The 16,640-nt window shown below is 31.0% G+C and overlaps 1 protein-coding gene and 1 long non-coding RNA gene across 2 annotated transcripts; one reads left to right on the top strand and one right to left on the bottom strand.

The window, feature by feature from the left end:
- Positions 1-3,001: 3,001 nt before the first annotated feature.
- Positions 3,002-3,665, top strand: LOC130452601 (uncharacterized). The gene is made up of 3 exons (XR_008910985.1): positions 3,002-3,039; positions 3,453-3,514; positions 3,573-3,665. It is a non-coding gene; the product is annotated as an uncharacterized LOC130452601 (long non-coding RNA).
- A 50-nt stretch (positions 3,666-3,715) lies between these two features.
- On the bottom strand, positions 3,716-14,521 carry LOC130452599 (cysteine--tRNA ligase, cytoplasmic). The gene is made up of 11 exons (XM_056791932.1): positions 14,050-14,521; positions 13,629-13,895; positions 10,492-10,708; positions 10,062-10,272; positions 9,766-10,004; positions 9,172-9,405; positions 8,785-8,932; positions 8,520-8,722; positions 7,045-7,207; positions 6,714-6,922; positions 3,716-4,100 (listed from the first exon to the last, which is right to left on the bottom strand). Exons 1-11 carry the CDS (start codon positions 14,226-14,228, stop codon positions 3,981-3,983), a joined length of 2,190 nt encoding a protein of 729 aa, XP_056647910.1. The 5' UTR covers positions 14,229-14,521; the 3' UTR covers positions 3,716-3,980.
- Between the last annotated feature and the right edge of the window lie 2,119 nt (positions 14,522-16,640).

Below are 16,640 nucleotides of genomic sequence, written 5' to 3'. Positions count from 1 at the left end.
CGCAGAGATGCGACCCAAAAACAATGAGAAACGGTAAATATAAATTGTATTTTTGATTAAGAAAAAGTGTTTACGTCCTTATTGTGATTTAGTATGTCAGCTCATCCTTAGTGACAATTTGAGGGTGATCATTTACGAGATTTAAAATTGTACCTTAGACTTTTCTGACTATGCGGACGTATATTTTTAATTGAATCCTATTCAAATATCTATTGCCATATTTTCATATAAAAAAATATCTCGACCACATTGTCTGTAACGAATTAAAACAAATATCAACTGTATATATTTGTATACAGAATGTCGTGGTAAAATAATGAGAATGAAGGTCTAACATAAGCCAAACGATAGCTCAAAATAATTATTATCCTGATTAAGCCAAAGACAAACGCATAAACAACAAAATACTTGGAAAGAAATTCAACAATCTGGAAAAATTTCTAACAAACACAAGTAGATCAAAACAGATGCTTGACGTTCCTGTATCCATCAAGAGCATCCTAATCGTCTACAGACAATACTCTACCGTATACCATCTTTCAATCTGAAACCTAACCTTAATGAGACACTAAACTGCCCGACAAAAATCAAGAAACAGTCCTACAACTTTTATATTTTTGTTTCAGTGCCTATGACCAGCGCTGTAGTGGCATGTTAAACTGAAATAAAAAAAAACAGATAAAAAAACTTATTGTAAAAGGATAGAGAGTTATAAGTTTTCTAAATAACATTGTGTAGTCAAAAACGGTATCCAAAAATACAAAGATAAAACTACATAAAACGATGAATGGGTTAGCTGAATTATAACGTAACGAGTACTGGAGCTTGACTCGAAAAAATTCAGTTCAACTGAAAATAACGGTTGGGAAAGTACTTCTAAAATAATTGCAAAGCTTGTCAAACATATTTTTGTATATGCCAAAAACATTGATTTGTAAAAATTGAATTAAACAGAAAATATATGTAATTTCCTTAGTTTCCACCGAACCTTTGTTAATCTTGTAACGTGTCAATGGATCGAACAAAAGGTGAGCAATTCAAATTTCATTCAACTAATGACCAACATTCACTTTCGACGTTGTTACAAGGGGAATAAACTGCAAATGATAAACAAGTAATAAAGATGTATCTTGTTACTGTCACCTTGAGTATTATAAAATATTGCAACAAAAACACGTTACCTAACAAGCCCTATTTTGTCAATTATGTAGAGTCTCTCTTATCAAAGAATAGAATAATATGAAGGTTGACACCCGACCCCATATTTTATTTTCAGCATAAAAAATAGCATTAACAATGCTACAACTTACACTATCATCAAGGATTAATTCAATTTTCAGCTACCATTTCTGCATCATAAATGACACAAAATATCACTTGAATTTTTTTCTCTCTCTCTTTTTTAACAATTTTACACACGTATTTTCTCAAAATATTACATACGTAAATAGGGAAACATTGGGTGATTCCAAATAAATAATTTTATAAGCCATTACTAAATAAAATCAGATCACTGTTAATTTCAGTTCCAACAAGCAGGAGTTTTTTAAAAACATTCCTAGTATGTATACTAGATACTATTAATATTATTATTATTCTTTTTCTTTCCCGCAACCTTCGCCTATTAATTTTCTTTGTTCCCTTCGATTTCTTCCAAAGTCCAACTGCAAACATACTGAATATAGAGTAGGTGTTAATGATAATTTGTATAATTCAAGTATTATATATATAATACCTAGACAATGTATAAAATAAATGGGGTAGAAATAGAGTACTTGCTGGTCCACTGACATTGGATAAGACACAACTCAAGACCACCAAAAATTGCATTTTCTAGTGTGTGTGATATGAAATCCGAAATAAAGCCACGCCTCTATGTCCCGCAGTCCAGATTGACTTTTAGTTTATGTGTCATATATTATTTTTCTTCATTTCTTAACCCAACTCAAGCTCTTTTTAGCTACGTTTCAGAAAATTTTCTGCGACCTACTTACAACCCAAGGACAGAAAATTGGTGTGCCGAAACAAATACAGGGCTTTATATGAAGCACACTGTTGTTCTTAGATAGAAATGCGGCTGAGACCGTACTCTCCTCAAGGGGTCAAAAAAATATTTTGACGTAATAGACAAATAAATCAGAAGTTATTTTTGCGCGAAATAAACGCCTCAAAAATTAAATATCTAGTAGTATGTATCAAATACAAATATGATGTGGCAGTTAAATTTTCCTGCTTTCTTTATATACACATTTGATATCAAATTCAATCAGTTCACAGTGACATAACTTTTATTTCATATCATTCAATTCCTTTAATTTCTTTGACCTTTTGGATGTTTATGCTTCTAGATGTTCTTGATTTTAGGTCTCTTCTGATTTAAAATTAATTTCTTTCATAGTTTTTTAAAGACAGATAAAAATTTGACGTTTCGACTTCTTTTAGTCTTTATCAAAAATTATATTAACACTGACAATTTGCGTATTTATATTAATTGATAGATCATCTACATCATGAATATTTGAGATGTAAGAACTAAAGAAAAATTAATATTTCAAGTTGAAACGAATTTCTATTTTGATTTTATTCTTATTTTGAAATTCATTATGTTGGTGATTTATTCATTAATATGAATACGATAATTGTCAGTGTCAATATCATATTTTGGTAAAGACTAAAATAAGTCGAAACGTCAAATTTTCATCTGTCTTTAAAAATTATAAAAGAAACTAATCTTAAATCAGTGTCTGAAAAAAACTGCATCAAGATAAATTTCAAATATCTAGGTATGAAGACTGCAACTTTGAAGTAACTTACATAAAATGGATAAAACCAAAATTGTAGTATTTGAATAAAGAAGAAACAGGAGAGGTCTCCAATCAGTTCTTTTAAGAACTAATTCAACTTTCTATTTAATTTTACATCAGTAAGTACAAAGTATAAATATAATACATCAACTTATAATAAACTTTTGAAATTTTATAATAGCTAAAATGCCGTAGAACGGAAAGGTTACAATGGTTATGTTTCTACTTATTAGAGGTAAATAGTGTTTATAATTTCATGCGATTTTTAAATCTGTAGAATTTTCAAAATAACACAAACAAATGCCTGATTATACTTGTAACGGTATATTAATCAACAATTATGTGTTGTGGCTTAATCGCCTTGATGATTGCAAGTAGTGATCCTCTTTGAAGATAAGATCAGTTGCTTTCTCAATCTATACTTTGATATCGAATCATTTATCTCTACTTTTCACCTTCATCATGTCTGATAATATGATTTCTTCTACTTATTTCATTATTGCATCCATTTGAATCTACGCTTTATCAAATCTTTATAAATATGATCCTCTTTAAAGATAAAGTCAGTTGCTTTCTCAATCTCTACATTTTATATCAAATCATTTATTTGTTCTTTCTGCTCTCACTGTCTGAAAATATTCTTTCTAGCTATCTGAGCCCGTGCTTTATAATGTAGATGATTATGAGTTGTGATACTCTTCAAAGATAAGGTAGGTTGTTATCTCATTCTCTAAATTTAATATCAAATCATTCATTTGCTCTTTTTAGCTTCACTTCGTTTGAAATATTCTTTGCGTCACTTCAATATTGCTTTATCGGATTTAAATAATTGAAACTTCCTGAAATTAAATAGACACCTTGTGTATAAATAAAGGATCTCCAATAATATAAGTGAATTAAATAAAAATTGCTACAATTTCAATAATTTATTATCAATAATGTACAAATTTCATATTAATATACCATTTTTTTAATATTAATGATAGAATTTTTAACCAAATGTTACAAAGTATAATTTCTCACAAAATTAATGCTTTATAAAGAAATTTAATATAAAACAATAAAATTGGTAAATGAATAAATAAAAAATACTAGTATCATTAAAAGCATTATTATTATTATTATTATTATTATTATTGGTACATTGAGATTGAAGTCATAAATTGAATCGTCGAATTAGGTTTGGGAAGCTAAATATTCTTGGTATTTTTTTTGTTGGGCTTGGTACAACTTCTGTAGTTTTTTTATTTGGCCTTTACTAATTTCTTTTCCTTCTGAATCATGGGTAGGAAATCCCTTAAAATAAAATAAAAATAATATTACTATACCACTCCTATTTTGTTTTGCAAACAGTGTGACGATTAATTTGAAATACAGTATGAGTTTTCTATTCTTAATCATTGACACATTAATGAAAGAAAAAAAGGTTTTAATAAATGAAACAAATGACTGTTAATTCCAAATACAGTATGGGCATACATTACTACTAATTGACATATAAAAATGGTGGATATAATAATTGTGAAATGATGATCTTAAAGGAACATGTTAAAATTTAGATTAATGCAGAAATTTCTAAAGGCAGAAGAGGTCAATATGCAGTTATTTCAGCCCGGGCGCATATAAGCATAACGTACATGATTTTGGCAAACGGCCGGTATCTACGCTTTATGATTGATTGGTTGCGGCCAGGTAGCAGTACGTTCTGCCATTGTAAAGTCAGAGTAATGTACGTTTTGCAAGTGAGTTTAAAATGCATGTGTACGCCAGATAACAGTACATATCGTACGTTATGCCAGTAAATTAAAAGCAAGTCAGAATATATTTAAAGTTTTATTACCATAATGCAACACAAAAACTACGAAAAGTAAGCATATTAACACAAACTAAAATGCATATAAAGTAGGACCTAAAAGACTAAGTATAATTTATTAGTTGCTAGTGTCCACTGCCATGCGATTTTGCATTTGTCATTTTCTACATCTACATATAAATTCCGCTTTCTCTTTAATATTCTTGTTTTTTTTCTGTAACGGCTGGTCTTCCACCAGGCATTCTCTTACTGCCTCTTGTAATACCAGGTCTTCTTCTGGCAATGGTTGTTGGTTATACACGAATTGCTGTACGACAACGATTAAAGGGATACTGGATCCTGCCGTGCATAAAAAACTGTCACATGCATTTCTGGTAATGATCTTCTGGAGTTGAGCTAAATTTTTTTGTATAGAAGCTTCACTAATGCCGAATCTTGTGTGGCAATCCAGCAGAACTTTTAACAGTGCTTCAAATGATGATATCTCAGTGTTATTGTATGGCGTTTGACACCCAAGTTGATGCCTGTATTTGTTGCAAACTAACAAGAGATCTGTAAAATTCTCGACCTTCAGCATTTGCACCCAGTGCCAAGCATGCGATTTGGTAACGAATTTCGGAATCATTTGCTTCTAGGTCGTAATAATATAAATAAACTCCTGCTTGATGTTTACATGTTTTACCCAGCCGACCAACAAAATAAGTGCAGCAACCAATTTCAATATTCACATCGTATAGCACTTGATAATTTTTTTCACTTGGAACTTTGTATGTGAACTCATCCATTTTTTGTATGCTATCCTTATTTAGATAGCTTGCTTTCTTCACTTGTGGTTTTAAAAGATGGTTTCCTTCACTGTACCCTCTATTAGCAACATTTCTTAGACGTCGAATGTAATATTATTCCATAGTCGTACAAGTAAAGTCCACTAGGGCAACTACGTTGTAAGCCATCACGATAAGCTAAACACCAGTCTTCGCGTCGGGTCCAATAGTTATTAACATATTCTACCCAGTTTGTATATTTTTGTGATAGGTCGTATTTAATGCATTATGAAAAGCATCGGAACTGTTTTCTGGAGATGAAGCTGTTAATATATTTCTAAATGAATAATATAACTGTTGCCTATTTTCTTTTGGTATGTTATGTTTTTTTCAATTAGCCATCTCCAAACTGATTGCGCGATGTGAAAAGAACAAAGTTATAATATGGCGCTATTATTAGTCATTTCTTTCGTTTTGTATTTAAAAGATTGGGGTAACTTCATATCATTTGCGCACATTATTATGTAATAAGGTATCAAAATCAATCACGCAGCTTCTGAGATGGCAAAATCCATTTGAGATATGCAAAGCAATTCGTACTGTTAAGTAATAGCGAAGACATTGAACACCCTGTCGATATGGAGGGAATAATGGAATTATCGAAACAAAACAGTTTAAATGAGATAAATGGGGAAGACGTCGAAGAAATAGTTCAAGAAATAGCAGGTAGTCTTTCTAATGATGAGCTTAAGGAATTAACTGAGCAAGAAGAAAACAAAAATATTGGAGTGTAGTGATTTTGAAGTGCAAAAAGAAATTTCAATGGTGTTTGTAAAAACAATTAACCACTGAAATTATGGACACATTTGTTGAAAATTATCCAAGTTTTGAAAGGAGTTTAAAAGTAAGACAGGGTATTATAAATGCTTTATCCACTTATCAACAACTTCTAACATAATGCAAAAGAAAAACGTAAACTACATTACATGCCTTCTTGACAAAAAGGCAGAAAATTGGAAATTGAATAGACCGAATGATCCGACTGACTTAGAATTTCATTTGTTTTTATACGTACATTGTTTTTGATTTTGTATATAAATGTTTGGTTTTATGTTTATAAAAAAACATTAATCAAATTTAATACCTAACCAATTTTCTATCCACCTTCCCCTAACTCCATTATTTACATATTAAGATAGCCTCATTTAGTGCTGTTTTACATTACACTCTACCCCCGTATTAAGCAGGTCTTACTGTATTTAAAATATTCGTGCTTAAACCAGATTATTTATTAATAATTTACTGGAAGTTAAGTAGCTACAAAATACTTACATCATGATCAAATTTGGAATATTTAGCATCTTTTTTAAACATCTCACTAGGAGGAATTTTTTTCTGCGCTTCTTTAGCATATGTCACCGCTGCAAGTTCTGCTTTTTTCTTTTCTTTTTCAGCAAGTTTTTCTTGCTCTGCTTTTTTCTTAGCTTCTCGTTCTTTTAATAATGTCTCTTTATCAACAAACTTGACAGCACTTGCTTCGCCTGAAAAATGAGAATATCCTAAATCCTCTCATAAAATTGTTTATAAAATATCGTTTATTGTATAATGCATCTTATAATAATCAATCGAAATAATAAAAAACAAATTTGATCTACAAAATTACCTTCTCTGTCTTCTAATCTGATCCCCACATTAGGTAAAATTTCATCTCTTAAATTATCACATTCTTTAAGAATATCAGTTGCCTTCAATACTCTTGCACTTGTTCTAATATTATCTCTAAATTCAGCTAAAATAGTAAGATATGGTCTAACCAGACTTTCAACCTAAAACGAAATATATTAGGGACATCAAAAGTAGGAAATTTGATATCAAGAAATGGTAATTACAAAATAAAAAAATTTCCTATTTCTTAGAATTTTTTATATATATTTAAAAACATAAAATAAAAAAAATTGTAAGGCATTCTAGCCTTCATATATTTGAAAACTGTATTGAGCTACAAATTTTACAGAAAATGAAGCAAAATACAAAAATAAATCATTCTCACTGCAAATTACAAAGAGTTGCCAGTTTTACTAAAAATTAATACAAATGTTTATTCTATTTTTCTGTATATAGCATTATAGGAATAGTAGATGACTACATTCTAAGGTGCTTCTTGATTAATGGAAACTTAATGGGAAATAAATATTCGGAACTTCTACAAAATCAAATTTTGCTACAGTTCTCTCACTTCCACTAACTCAATAAATGTGAGAATTAAAATGATTTGGGAAATAATTTTAATAATGATGCAATTAAGTGGTCTTCAAATGATTTGTTTCTTTTGAGTTACTTGATACAAAATATTTATTGACATGACTTTGAAAGAGCTACAAATTTTAAAGAATTGAAGGAAAAATAATCCAGCTTTGTAATATAATTACAGCTGAGCTATATAAAATTATCTCATATAATGAATTATGTTTAATATTGTTTTATATCTTTATTTTCATTTCCAGAGGAGTTTTGTTAGAATTAATCGCCACATCTAATGAAATTTACACCAATAGTTTCAAAGTAGGTTGGTTAAAGATTTTACATTGAACTTCTGATGCCTGCAGAACTCGCTAACTCTAAGAGTAGATAAAAACTCCAGTATTCCATTATTTTGCAACAAGACGTAATATAGGTAGAATAGTATTATAAATACGATCTTTAATCTAAAGATAAAAAATATGAAATCTTCTCTTTTTTATGCGTAGAATCGATTTTTCGAGGGTGCCGAGCCTAAATCTGATCGAGTGATTTGTTATAAACAATTTGATTGTTTATAAAGCTATAAATCTTAAATAAATCTATAAATTACTCGGCATCTTTCCAAGATACGGGACTCCCCCGTAACTGTCGTATTTAAAGCAGAATCAATAATAATTTTAAAAAGTACTGAACAACAGGTACAATACACCTGCACATAATAAAAGCAGAAGAGCGCCACAATACCGGCACCAACACTTACACTATTATAAAATGAAACATCGCATACCTAATCCTTTCATTTAATACATTTTGATAAAGAAAATCTTCATATTCAATAATGTAGACATTAAGTATAATTTTTTCAAGCAACAGTGTATACATTTTTCTTTCACTTACATTATTAAATGTTCCTGTAGCAGTTGGAAATCCTAAGGTTTCTTTTTCACTAATCACTCCAAATATTTTCAAAATTTTCGTTACATATAATCCTATATCGTACAACAATAAACTATTAGGAGGTTTTCGTTCCCTCCTATAAATGTTACTTGCAGTAACGAGATCTCTTAAAGCATCAACTGCAGATTTTGTATCAATATTATCTGAAAATTAATAATACATCAATTATAAAATCAATCTAATGATATAGAATATAATAATTTACCACACAATGCTGTATGTACAGCAATTTTCATTTGGTAAAGTTTATTATTCAGATTATGTTCATGTTCAGTCCATTTACTAAAAGTACCCGCATTGGTTTTCTCCGTACATGATCCAAAAGTTACATCTTTCACATTCAAAAAGAATTCCTACAAATAAGAAAGTTTGTTTTCAATCAAAAGAAGGATTGTATCCAGTTGTCAAATTCTGGGCTAAGATGTTTGATGATGTTCAATTCCCAAAGAAGTATAAGTAAACAAAGACAACGATATTTCATGACCAACGCTCTCAATCACTTTTTGGTTACAATTAGAAATGAACAAGGGTTCTAATTATTACTGGATTTCTTACTCATCAAATTCACAGTACACAAGAAAATATGACTTACGTTGAAGAGTCTTTCATATTGCAAAGCACAATCCATGGTATTCTGACTGTAATCAAGAGTATCTTTCCAAGAATGCAATAAAAAGGCAAATCTAAGTTGCCTAGCTGTATATTTAGATAAAGCATCTTGGATAGATACAAAGTTTTTCAAAGATTTCGACATCTTACAACCTGCAATAGTCAAGTGACCAGAATGAAGGAAATAGTTCACCCAATTGGCGTTTCCATAATATGCCTAAAAATAAGAAATTAAAAGTATATAATTTTATTACAATCAACCCTTCAATAACAAGTTACAATAATTATTACATGCACACAACTCCCATGGGGATAAGCATACTTATCTATACATAAAAATATAAGGATATTTAAAACCAATTTGAAAGTAAAGATGACAATTTCACTTTTCAATGTTTATGTTTAACTCAACAACAATAAAAACTGATTGTTACCGTATTGAATAAACTATCTAGCTTCCATATACTGTCCTCTCTATAATCATTTCTATTGGAATGACTGTTCACCACAGAACTAACTCCATTTTTTTGTCACTTTGTTTATAATAGCTATATAGGGGTGATAATTAAAAAAGTACCTCAGTTTGTGCGATTTCATTGTCGTGATGGGGGAATTTCAAGTCTACACCTCCTGTATGAATATCTACAGTTTCACCGAATATGTCAGAAGCCATTGCGGAACATTCAATATGCCAACCAGGTCTACCATAGCCCCAAGGAGATTCCCAGAATGGTTCGCCAGGTTTGCTCTTTTTCCATAGAGCGAAGTCGTTTGGTGATTGTTTCTCACTTCTTTGTTCTGTTGTAGTTAAGTCACCTTAGAAAAAAATTGATTAACAAACAGTTCAACAAAGATTATAGAGTTGACAATTACCTTCTCCTTCCTGTAAGCTGTTGGTATCGCCATAAGCTTCTGGAACTAATTTAGCATAATGGTGTTTGTTACTTTTATCAAAAGCTGCAACATCAAAATAAACAGATCCACCAGCTTCATAAGCAAAACCATTTTTTATGATTTTTTGGATGAAAGTGATGATTTCTGGAATATATTCACTAACTCTTGTGATAACATTCGGCCGTAATATCTTAAATGAAAAGAATACATGAAATAAAATGGTAATGGTTGAAATAAGAGCGAACAAAAAAATGGGGTTTTATAAAGTAGATTACAGATTAAAGATTACAAAAATCTTCACATTATTGAAGTTGCTCAAAGGTTTTCACTTTCACAAAATTCTCCAATATGTCGAATTTTTCAATTTTTTGCCAATTTATCAAATATATTGAATTTTCCAAATATTTACATTTAAAGAATCCATGTCATTGTAGAATTGTTCTTCCCAATACCTTGGAAGAGAGCTAAATATCGCATTATCTTTTACAGTATGTCCAAGATTTTGATCCAACCAATCTGATAGAGGATCTTTACAATCTATTATAAACTGTTTCTTACTATTTTCTATTTTTAACAAATCTCCACTTTTTACGGAACCCTCCAGCTCTTCCACTGAACTTGTCAACCTAAAAAAATATTTTTAATATTTTAAAGTTTATATTTCACATAGTTCAAAACATTGAATAGACACATTATCTATTTTCACAATAAAACTGAATCTTGTCATAATTCCACTTTTATCTGTTTCTTGATGTCAAATCAGCATTAAAAATCACAACATTTCAATTCAATGAAGCAGTGGAAGAATAAAAAGGAGGATAGAAGAAATAAAATAACAAAACAAATGAAGGCAAATATGTTTTCAGGATGGAGCATGGTATGTGTATTTGTGTGTAGATGACATACATATGGCGAATTTTTTTTACTATCAAACAGTGTTTTTAATAGACAAGATTACCAATGGAAACAATCAACAAAATCACAAGGCAGTTCAAAACAGTCATAACAAGACTTTCACATACTATCATAGTTGTAGAAATATAGTAGTTATGTAAATAATTTTGTGTTGACCAAAAAAAAAATAATCATATCCTCTGTTAACTATATTGAATAATTTAGCATATTGCAACACATCGTTGTATCTACTTTTTATCGTAAAAGAAGTGATGGTTTATAATTGAAATTTTGCTAATTTTTTTTCTTAATTTGTCATGTTTCTCCCCTTGATTCGTTCATTGCGAACCCCAGTCCTAAGCCAAATAACATTCTCTTAAATTTTTTAGAACCATTTTAAAACATTGCAGAATATTTGGTAGCTAAAGCAAAGGCCAATTTACTGTGAGAAGAAAAATAACCTCCAATTGAATAAACTATCTAGCCTTGTTATACTGTCCTTTCTATAATCGTTCCTCCTGGAATTGACTATACACCACAAATGTACTCCAACCACTCATTAATACAGCTACTATTTGACTCCTTTGGCATTTTTACAAAACTTGCAGCAACATTCCCAGTCACACAGTAGTCTCATTTCATTTGTGTAGGGACTGTCACAAGTATCTGACCGCTCCTGCTGCACCTTCACATCCATTTCTGTCCTCTGTTCATTGTCTCCACTCAATTATTCTCTCTATTTTCTCTAGGCAATTCTGTTTGCATTCATTCTGCACGTATGTACCAGCCACCTGACTCTTTGGGCTTTGACTATTTGTGTAATATTAGGCTAGTTATATATTTCTTTCAGCTCAGCATTTGTTCTTCTCCAGGACTCATTGTTTATTTTGACACCCCCCAGTATTTTTCAGAGTACTTTCCTCTCCCACACTTCTATTTTTTCAGTACTCTTCTTGGTTAACACCCAGGACTCACATCCATACAGTACAGTACAGTCTAATCATTGTTTTGTACAACCTTATTTTTGTTGCTTGAGAGATTTATTTTGCTAAAAGAATATTATTCAAGGACTCCATTACTCCAATACCCTTTGCTATCCGATTTTCCAGCTCTTTTGTCTCATCTTCCGTATTCGTAATCAGCACACCTAGATAATCGAAGGACTCAATTTTTTCAAAATGATATACCTCAATTTCCGTCCTGAAAGGTTTGTTTTACGCCTGATTCTTTCTTTGCCATTGAATTTCCATGTATTTATAATTTTTTTGCAATTTACTCCGAGACCAAATATTTTTGATTTCTTTTCCAGTCTACGATTTTCCAATTCCCCCTGGGATTTGGTTAGTAACACAATATCATCTGCATATCCTAAAATTTGATGCTTCCAGTGATAGATCAACCTTGTGTCTGTATTTGAACTTTTCTTATAGTTACCTCTAATGTTAAACAAGTTTATACATTATTTAAATAGCTCTTATCATCTAAACAGGACCATTTTACTTGACCGTTTGATTGTAGTGGTCAAAACTTTCATAAAGAACAATTATATAGAGCTACTGTAGCACCACAAGAGAATTCTTTACTGGCTATGTTATTATTCTCATAAGCCACTGATAATTGATTATATTATATCAGTAAAGAATTCAATTTTACCACTTTTTAGTTATCATTTGATAGGGTTGCTAGTTTAAAAGCTATATAAAATGCATTATAGGTGAATAACATTTGAGAGCTTTGGCATTGTTTCTGAATCATGTGAATCATGGCATTGGTAGAATAAATATTATATGAAAGATTAAAGATCATTCTTTCACCAAAATTGACTAATAAAATCCACTTTAGTGGGAAACCTGTCTAAGACAATTCCAAAAAAGACGACCCAAAAACTTCCAAAACAAAAAATTAAATTTCAATGCCGTTAATGACATTTATCAGCATCTATGGGAAATTTCCTGAAAATGGACTAGTTCTGAACAAGTAGAAAATATTATCATGAAAATAATATGATAATCAATCAAAATTGTTACTTATACCATCATTCAGAATTACTTTACAGAGAAAGAAAACAAATACATTTTATTTTCTAAATTAACAGTTTGGTAAGGAGACTCAAATGACACTATGACTAACTTCTTTTTGAGATACAGTTGTTCTATAATCAATATAAGTGACATCACATTCTGCTCATTTTATTGCCATGTCAAATTATGAATCAATTAACTGATTTAGAAAGAAAATGGAAAATGCCATATGAAGTAAATGTAAGTTAATTAAATGGAGGCGTCACACTACAGGTACAATGAAGCTAAAATGATATATTAATGAACTTAAATAACTATGTTAATTCATCTGTTTCCATTGCATTTTTTCAAAGTTATACACAGAAACTTTAACATTGTTCTTGAAGCTCCTAAAAAACAACAACAAATCTGATTTATGAAAGCTTGGGAATTATGTAGAATAAACATTTATGAAAGCTATAATAAGTTAATATGTACTCCAAGTGTATATATTACTTGGGTAGTAATTGTGGCTCAATGAGACATTACAGTGTCGACCACCAGTTGCCCATATCAGTATAAACATGTTAAGCTCCTTGCTTGAATAAACTGTATGTGTTAAGCACTCCCAACAAAAATACCTAGGTATTACCTTGTTAACATTTTTTCTAGCATAATCTTCTTCTCAGGATCTATTGTATCTTTAACTTTCGATTGAAGGTTATCTAATACTAATTTGGCATCAGATAGTACTGTTTCTAAGGAATTATTTTTAGAAGTATATTGCTCAAACAGATAATTTTGTCGTGCCCTTTTAATAATTTTGTCGTCAATGTCTGTTATATTCATTGCATAAAAAACTTCATAACCAAAATAATCTGAAAATACCCTTCGTAGTATATCAAATGAAATGTAGGACCTAAAATAAAAATAGTAATAATCAATATAATTAAATATATATTTTCTTAACAATATAAAATTAAATATACAATATATAATGAAATTAAATACTGTAAAATGAATAATCTTACAAATACATATACTAAATATAATTTGATTTGAAATATATTTACCTTGCGTGTCCCATATGAGACGCATCGTATACGGTGGGTCCACAGCTGTACCAATTTATTCTTTTTCCAGAAATAGGCACAAACGTTTCTTTTTGTCTCGTTAAACTATTGAAAATTTTTAAAACCGGTTGTGATTCGTTTTTCGGGGCGTTCCAAGGTGGTTGTGCTCTTTTAGACATTTTAATTTTCAAAAGTTTATACAATTATGTGGCACCAAAAATATACAACGTTGCATATAATTCTAAACGTTATTGAAACCTGAATTAAACACTGAATCTTATGAATATATAAATAATTGTCAACTTGAACAAAATAAGGCAAATATATGCTTCCTTATAATTTCATTTATGAAAGTAGGTGCAAAAACTGAATTCCCTTATTGTACATCGCTCTTAGTTACACATAACCTATATCTAATACCGCCTCATCCTTTGCTGACGAAATCCTAAGCGTTCGTCTTCTTCTTCTTTGTGGTTATGGACTCAGCCTGTGGGCTATCCACCCAACAAAGCTAAGATTCCTGTAATTTGATTTATCTGCCCAGAGGTGTGAATAATGCGAACACTATCGTGTATGACTCATCGAAATCCCTCCTTCCAGTTATTTGAAATTATTAAATTATAGCATGAATGATCCAACAGACAGTGCCAAATTATTAAAAAAATTATTAAAAAAGCAAGAGCTAAGAAAACATATGAGGAAATGAACAATTACTTTGATAATTTAGAAAGAAACATGGCAGGAATTCCACTTGGTTCCATCATTAACTACGACAAAACTAATCTGACAGAAGATCCTGGATCGTCTAAATGTGTTTTCAGACAAGGGATTAAATATCCTGAACGCATTATGAACTCAACAAAGTCCTCAATATCCGTCATGTTTGCCGCCTCTGAATATGAAACTTTATTTGCCCCATATGTTGTGTATAAAGCGGAGATTATTTGATTCCTGGTGTATCGGGGGACTCCTTATAATAGAACCAATTCTGGATGATTTGACGAGTACGTATTTGAGGACTGGTTTACACAAATGGTTATACCGTGGGTCAAAAAAATTGATGGACCGAAAATTCTAATCGGAGATAATCTATCGAGTCATTTAAACATAACAATTATCAGAGAGTGTCAAAGAAACAATGTTACATTTATCTTTCTACCCTCAAATTCAACACACTTGACACAACCTTTGGATGTAATCTTCTTTAAGCCATTAAAGGTAGTTTGGCGCCGTATAACAACAACCTACAAAACCAAAAATCCACGAGATAGTACTGTAATTGCCTAATAAAAGATTTGATGATAAGAATAGAACCTGGAAAATCTGTTGCAAGTGAGGATTTCACAAGTATTCCCAAAGAGAAAAAACATGATAAAGAAACTGAAGAATATGACTGGACCATGGAAAGTGAATCTGAGGATAATTTCGAATTAGTTCAAGTCAATGATTTCCTCAAGACTGATGACCGCAATGACGAGCCTCATGCCCATTGCTCCCGTGATATTGTAGCTAATAATACTGAAGATGAATCGAAATTAGTTGGAATTAAAAATTCTGATTTTCTACTAGTAGTATTGGAAATTAGAAAAGCGTGCTTACGAATTAGGCAAAAAGATTCAAAGATGAATAAGGAAGGGTCAGAATTTTTAATCTTCCCTGCAGTGAGCTCTGCTGTTTAGTCCGAATAAATATTTAACAGCTCTCTTTTATAGTTTGAAAATTCGCTCAAATTGATTCTCACCACACTACCTCAGAGGGGAAGAGCATATCGGAGATGCGACTCCATAAGGGCAATTGTTAAGCAGGTGGATAAGTTCAGTTCTTTGTAAACTGATCTCAGGGCAAAACAGAAGGAAGTTAATTTTTTAGATAAGGCGGCAACATGTAACTCCCATTTTTAGGAATTGTCCACAAGCCGTAAGAATTTCATAGTTTCAACGACGTCAATGGTGGTATTATTTAATGAAAAAGGAAGCAATGTATTTTTATATGATACAAATTTAGCTTTAGAAACGTTGAGACAGAGAAGATTAGAATCGCACCATGATTCAAGATTTAAGGGAAATTAGGTCACTAGATTTCGTCCTATGAAATGCCGTGAGATCAGGGTGACTCCAAGAGAAACTAGTGTCGTCTGCAAATAGATATATTTCCCCACTGATGTCTTGATAGGCGATGCCGTTAATAAACAGAAGAAACAGAAAAGGGCCTAGTAACGAGCCTTGGTGCACTCCACATTCTATTGGCTTGCAAGGAGACATCGTTATATCAACCTTTACAAGCTGACTTTTGTTAGTAAGGTATGAACTTAAACCATACTAGACGTGTCCCCCTTAAACCGTAGTACTGCAATTTGTTAATTAAAATAGTATTATGATTAACACAATCGGAAAGCCTTCGAAAAATTCCAAAAAGATTTTGCAGTGGACTGATGGCTGTTTTCCTGATAAAGATCGCATGTTTTTTGCAGATAGTATACGTAAACCTTTGGTGGACCAGGATTTATGTTACTTATTTTTAATACGCCTGAGGGAAAAATAATTGGATGCCATACTAGTTAGTGTTTTTATCAATCTAGAAAATTCGAAGTC

This window comes from Diorhabda sublineata, chromosome 2 (assembly GCF_026230105.1).
Source record: "Diorhabda sublineata isolate icDioSubl1.1 chromosome 2, icDioSubl1.1, whole genome shotgun sequence".
NCBI classification, from domain to species: Eukaryota; Metazoa; Arthropoda; class Insecta; order Coleoptera; family Chrysomelidae; genus Diorhabda; species Diorhabda sublineata.
Note: the sequence above shows the minus strand (reverse complement) of the source record. Positions and strands in the feature narration are given on the sequence as shown.

Coding starts and splice junctions, on each gene's coding strand:
- LOC130452599 (XM_056791932.1), bottom strand. CDS start 14,228: ATGTCTAAAAGAGCACAACCACCTTGGAACGCCCCGAAAAACGAATCA. Junction 9,406..9,765: donor ATGAAATCGCACAAACTGAG/GTACTTTTTTAA, acceptor TCTTATTTTTAG/GCATATTATGGAAACGCCAA. Junction 8,723..8,784: donor TGTACATACAGCATTGTGTG/GTAAATTATTAT, acceptor ATTAATTTTCAG/ATAATATTGATACAAAATCT.